We start from the raw sequence: 6749 nt of genomic DNA on the forward strand, positions 1-6749 counted from the left end.
CAAATTACTCTTCTAAAACCAGGCTCCTTCATGTCACTTCCCTGCTACCGGTTTTATGTATATTGTTAATACGTAAATGTAGGTCGGTACCGCGATAGGTATTCATGAAATAAAACTATATATATTCGAACCCCTTATAGTATTCACAATACAAGCGTTCATCGTCAACAGGAAACTCAACTATGGGATACGTACCTTAATTGACTGCGAACGTTGTGAAGGATTCAAAACATCGGGATGTATTTAAAATTAATTACATGCAATATAATTGGTTTCTTCTTCTTCCTCGCGTTGTCCCGGTATTTTGCTACGGCTCACGGCCGTAGCAAAATGCTTGGCATTTATCCCGTGAATTGGCGTAGGCAGTAGTTTACAATATAATCCGTTTACACAATTTTATTGCAGAGGTTTCTTTGTGCTAGAAGTGTTTAGATGTAAGGAGGGCAAATAAAACATATTTATGATAATAGTCATGTTTAAATAGCCATACAGCTCTTTTTCGTATCTTAAACAAGGTGTGTTTAATCATACAACCAAAATGTTTAATGAATTAACCTCTATGAAATTTGCGCCCGACAAAGTTACATTTTTGAGTTTTATGTAGTAATGATTTTAACCGAGGTACATATTTTGCACCTTTTAGAAGGTAATTATAAACCTAAACAAAAATAAATTAATAAAGAACTACTGAAAGAGATATATACAGATCTATAGAGTATAGGTAGGTACCTAATGAGAGGGTAATCAATACTAGATTTTTTTTACATTTTCATTGTACATAATTTTTTTGTTTGGAAAGCTTTTATTTGCTGCTAACTAAATATAGGCAATATTAATAAGTCCATTGCCACTCTAACTTCAAACTTTATGCCCTTTACACTAACTTATTTATTACTTTTCGGAGTATACGGCCCAGCATTCGTTTCCATCAATTCCCCTATCAACAAATTCTGCATTTCATTCCTAATTATCAACTTCCTTAATGGATCCAAACTTCTCAAATACGGTACCAAAGATAACGCAAAATGCAAGTCATCATCTATTTCCCTACTTGATCTCGCAGCTTGCGATCCTTCACTCGGCAACTGCCTTTGGTAATATGTCCTTACTTTCCTTTGGCATAATCTTTTCCTAGGAACTTCATTTGTTTCTGCCGTCACTAAATTTGAATCAGACGTATCTTCTTGAACTTCTAATGCTTCTAAGGGATCTAAGAAGCGATCCCCTTCAATATCTCTCTCAATATCCTCATCTATATCAGGATCTCTTTTGATAATGACGCTGATATCAGGTTCTCTGTCTCTTTTGTAATCATTGACATATCCGTCCTGGCTGTCTTCAAGTTTGATATCATCAGAAGGATTCCAATAAACATTGTCTTTGAGGAATGTAAGTGAGTCATAGTACGCCCATTTCCCGTTGTATTTTTCTATTAGTGGGCCTCCATCTTCCCCTATCGGATTCTTTTTTACTTCTCTTGAGAATTGGTCTCGCAGGTTTCGCCATTTCATCTTTATTTGGTCCTCTGAAACAATAAGAAATGGTATCAAAATACGAACGAAATTTGGCATGTTCACCAGTATATGTGAAAAACATAGATGATTGAGTTTATTGGTACAAGAACTACCAATATGTCATTAAATTCCCCTAATATTTTTTTTTATAACTGAAGATGGGAAGAGCTCTTACCTTGTGGCAAATTGTACAAGTTTATGTTTAACAATGAGTATGACAAAGATGGATGGAGTGCTAAAATTAATCAAAAATAACAGATTACTTCGTAGGTGTAGAAATAAATATGGAAGTATTTTTTGTGCTCCTCAAGTATGAGTTTAACCTATTAAAGTTATACATCGTGTTTTTATCGAATTCCGTTAATTTCGGGGTATCGGTAAGTACGTTTAAGGAAACAAAATGTCATAGTTAATAAATAAAAATACTTTGGTTTTTTTAAAGGGTAATTAAATGTTGAATATAGTTTGCGTTGTTGTAACACGGACATTACATTTAACTCAACCAAACAATTGAAAACTGTGAAATATCAATGTCATTCCGAACATCGATCGTTCAAGATAGTCTTAATTACGTTTAGTAGCAAATGTATCAACTCGTAATAGTTTGCGTTGTTGTAACACGGGCATTACATTTAACTCAACTAAACAATTGAAAACTGTGAAATATCAATGTCATTCCGAACATCGATCGTTCAAGATAGTCTTAATTACGTTTAGTAGCAAATGTATCAACTCGTACTAAACACTAATCAATATGTAAACAGGCCCTAAGTCTTAGTGTACACGGTCGTAAGGGCCGGGCCTTATAAGAAAAAATAATAATTATTGATTATCTCCGAAATGGAGTTAATCAGAATACCGGTGTCTTTGAGAAAGTTACTTAATTTAAGCTCAGAAATGCACCCTTGAAATTAACGGAAATACTCGTAAAAAAAACTCGGTCTATAATATCATTGCCTAAAATATGATTTTTTTTATTTGTACTCATTATTTACACACAATTTTCTTGCTTATACTTCCATAACCTCCTAACTTACTGTATAATGATATCTGTAGGTTTCGTTCGCGACAATAATATTTGTTCTGCGAAATCGATCTATTTGTTTTGTATACAACTTGTGACTGAAATACTTTATTCAGAATCTAGGCTAGATAAGAACGTGTCAATTTAATGTAGATACTTTTGTAAACATATTTTTAAAGTTAAAGTAAAGTAAATTTGCATTAAGTGTAAACTTAAATATAGAATCTCTTAGAGCATGCAAAATGTACAAAATTGTATACAATTGAGATGAAGAGTTGAGAGCAAGATTATATAATTATGCGTATAAATTGCATAATTCCATTATAAATAGTGAATAATATAGTCACATTTGGTAATATATCCAATTTTTATAATTCCAACATCACATATTTTTGATAAACTTGCGTGATGAATGGCTTCTATTCTAGTCTTTCGGCATAGCGTATAACTAATTATAATAGTTAATTATAACTAGATTAATTAAAAATTTACCAGTACGTAGGTATAGTTGAAATTTTTAAGCTAACCATTTAAGACTTAGGTCGGTCAGGTAAAAAGAATCAACTATGCATAATATCTTCTTAGGCTAAGGGTGTTGTCGTGTGTCACCGCAGCGGGGAGGCCCCGTGTGTATTTGGCCTAAGATATGCGCAAGGAATCCTTGATTTGTTAATTTTATTATATTTGGGTGAATCAATTATTTCGGTCCCATCAGCCTGGTGACAATAATAGTAGCACAGTTTGTTAGAAAAACTCTTGTGCCATCTTATCGTGCTTATTAGATGTTAAAAGGGCCATAAATATAATAAAAATACATGTTGGGTTAATTTAAAAGTCATAAAACTAGGATTTTAAAGTGACCAAGGCGGTAACCATAGCAACGAATGACAAGAAAAAAATGATTCACCCATTTTTACCTAAATGTGACCGCGGCCGACAAAACGTCCCACTTTGTCGCTTGCCATAAGGACACCTTGACAGGTTATTCGCATAAAGATACATGCAAATCTCGTCCTCATGGTAAGCCACAAAAGTGGGACGTTTTTCAAACATAGGGCAAACTGAAAGTTCTTAGAAGAGATGACTTATACCTCAAAAAATTATGGCGGTACATCAAAAAAATATAGGATTGTTTGATTGTTTGATTGCAATTAATTCTCAAATTGCAAGCAATCCTATATTTTTTGATGTGCCTCCATAATTTTTTTGATTGGAAGTCATCTCTTCTAAGAACTTTAAGATAATGTTGAGCGTTAATCCAATTTACAAACGAAAAAGTTTTCGTGTCATTATTTTATACCATTTTCATTTTTCATTGAGAGCTCAGCCGATAAAAGAGTTACAATAGCTTTCAAGTTACATTTTATACGACTGCTTACACTTTATATTTAAGATTTAATCGCTTTTGTAATTCTTCAACGAGACGAATAGATATCAGCAGATTACGATATCCCTCAGCATTTTAATGACATGAATATTTATGCGTGGTAAAACTAATCTCGATGGGTCCCTCATGAATTCCATACAAAACCTCTAAGGACTCAATATCGCAATACAAAAAGTCCTTTGGTAGAATGAGCCGTGTGCGTTTCAGGGTGATCCTATCATGATAAAAAATGTACACGTCATCAGAAGGAGTTCAACCACACATAATAAAGAGTTACGGCCTAGAGTCAGACCAAATTGGCAGCAATTGTGATAGCCCGGCCTGTGCAACAAATTTCATAGAATTACAATAACACTTGCACTGTCTTACTTACTTACTTACTCCGTTGGCTCAGCGACCCAAAATGAGACTTGGCCTCCGACACAAGACAGCGCCACTTTTCTCGGTCCTGTGCGACCTCTCGCCAATTGTCGACTCGAAGCGAAGCTCGCGCAGATCCGCCTCCACCATGTCGCTCCAGCGATACCTAGGGCGTCCGATTGACGCACACTCTTGATTGATTGATTGGCGCACTGTCTGGGCTGCCAAAATCGCTGCCAATTTATCTTGGTCTGACTATAGTTACTACTACAGTGTTATTGACGTCGGCATCATGAGCGGGATAGCAATATAATTACTCGCGTGCGATAGAGATAGGAACAGGCAAGTTAATGTACGAAATTCCTTGTCCTAAGCGTCCTTTCTTTACAGTTTTATTTATTATAAAAACTTTCAGTCTGCCCCTGGTATATTCAAACCGAATTTTAGTTTCCAGTCTTTCACTGATACTGTAGACCTACCAAACATAGAATCCCTACTTTATTTCATTTCGTGGTAAACAACATTATATTATTCACTAGGCAATCAAATTCCTCAGGAAAACTAAATGTAGAAATTAGGATATCTCGAAACGAACTGATAGCCCCATTCTATGATATATCGTATAAAGTTCACATTAAAGTAGACCGCCTGTTGTTTACCTCTTCTTAATGTGCTATATTCTTTGTATTGTTTCTGTATTGAGGTGTGCAATAAAGAGTATTAATGTAATGTATTGTATTGTAAAGTAGTGTAAGCTACTAATTGTGGCCAAGTACACAATAAAGTCTTTTTAACATTTGTTTTTATTACGTAGTGTGTCGCTAAGTTTGTTTATGCGAAAACAGTATGGATAGGCGAGTTTGTCTATGAATACAAGTCAAGTTTCTACCTACTTATAGTGAGAGCATTTCATACCGTGAAAGTAACGTTTGTCCTATATAATTAAAAAAAAAATTTGGCATTAGAAAATAAAGTCACTAAACAAAAAACAAAACAAAAACACGACAATTAATGCGCCTGCTAAAGTATATTAGCAATACGTCAGATTCAAGGAATGCTCACACACTTTGCGTTGGCGCTATAAAATCGCTGATTCGTTAAGTCACTTCACTTCATTTCTACAAATTACATTGAGTCGCTATACACATCTAAATCAACCGTTAACAATTTATACTTCGATATATCCACTAACTAACAAGACAATGTTTTAAATAAGCAATAACATTGAACGTAAAAACCAAGAACAATTTCACTTAAACAGCATTAACATGACTTGCGAACACGCTTAAGATTCAACCTTACCGCATTACACTAAGACTATAAATTAATCAATGTAAATTTAACCTCACTTACTGTTTTTGCCAACAGCTGCAGACACTTCATCCCAAACTCTGTCGATCACTGCTCGATTTTTGTGCAACTCATGCTTCTTATCCCACAGAATCGGCCGATTTTTGACTTCTAGAATGAGCGAATCAACGACACTTTTGGCTTCCATCGCCATGACTGATACGAGCGACAGGCGGGGCGCGACTAGCGACGCGACGTTGCTGCGGCAACGAGTCGCGACTGCGACGTTGCCGTGTTGTGCTACAAGGTCGGTCGATAAGTCGCGTTGCTATGTCGGGTCGCGCGTCGCGTTTTCTTTTTGAGTCTTATCACACTACTTGCCATTTGAGGGAGAGTTGAAAGCGATTCGAGCACGTAGCGAATTCGCTGAGGTTGTGCGTTGCCGCCACGGACTTACAGACAGGAAAAATGGATCAGCAGGTGAGGTTTTAAGGGATTAAATCAATTGAGTTTCTCAAAGATGAAGTACTTACTTCAATCAAATTAACTCTGGCTTGCCCTACACTCCACAAGCTGGTAGGTAGGCACCTAACCTAGGATTGTGGGATGTAATGTATCATATTTCGCCATTATACGCATTGATAATGGTGGCGACGTCATGTCTAATGGGTGACGTAACTCACTTTCATATTGTTATCGTAACGTGACATGACTGCTATGCCATTCTCGCGTGACACTTGTGGCCTAAATTGAAAACTTAAACTTGACATTATAGGTAACAGTGTTACAACAAAACTAGACGACAAAGTGTCAAAAATATGTATACACCTTAATTTATAGGTAATAAGGTACCAAAATACTACAATCATTTCCAGTGAAATGTTTTTAAAAGCCGTTGTTTTTGTTTACAAACAGACGGCTTATCACCAGTAGCTGTTTTCCTAATTTCAACTTTAAATGTACAGCACGTAAGTTAAATCTCAAAGATCCGCCAAATATCTCACTAGTCTGCATTCTCGACAACTCATAATCTATTTTAGACTTTAAATTCTCACCGGTAAGGTGCACTTTTTAAGAAACTAGTGATCATACCTACTTCATTTGTTATTGTGGTTTCCCGATGCTGTTTTTTGGGTATTCCCTACCCACGATTCGACAGGGGATAAAAGAGTCT

General features: G+C 35.7%; 1 protein-coding gene across 1 annotated transcript; it reads right to left on the reverse strand.

Moving 5' to 3' along the window:
- Nucleotides 1–470: 470 nt before the first annotated feature.
- On the reverse strand, nt 471–6315 carry LOC133526150 (uncharacterized). The gene is made up of 2 exons (XM_061862634.1): nt 5639–6315; nt 471–1525 (listed from the first exon to the last, which is right to left on the reverse strand). The coding sequence occupies exons 1-2, from the start codon at nt 5787–5789 to the stop codon at nt 885–887; spliced, it is 792 nt and encodes a 263-aa protein (XP_061718618.1). The 5' UTR covers nt 5790–6315; the 3' UTR covers nt 471–884.
- Between the last annotated feature and the right edge of the window lie 434 nt (nt 6316–6749).

The sequence above is a fragment of the Cydia pomonella genome, chromosome 16, assembly GCF_033807575.1.
Source record: "Cydia pomonella isolate Wapato2018A chromosome 16, ilCydPomo1, whole genome shotgun sequence".
In the NCBI taxonomy this organism is placed as follows: domain Eukaryota; kingdom Metazoa; phylum Arthropoda; class Insecta; order Lepidoptera; family Tortricidae; genus Cydia; species Cydia pomonella.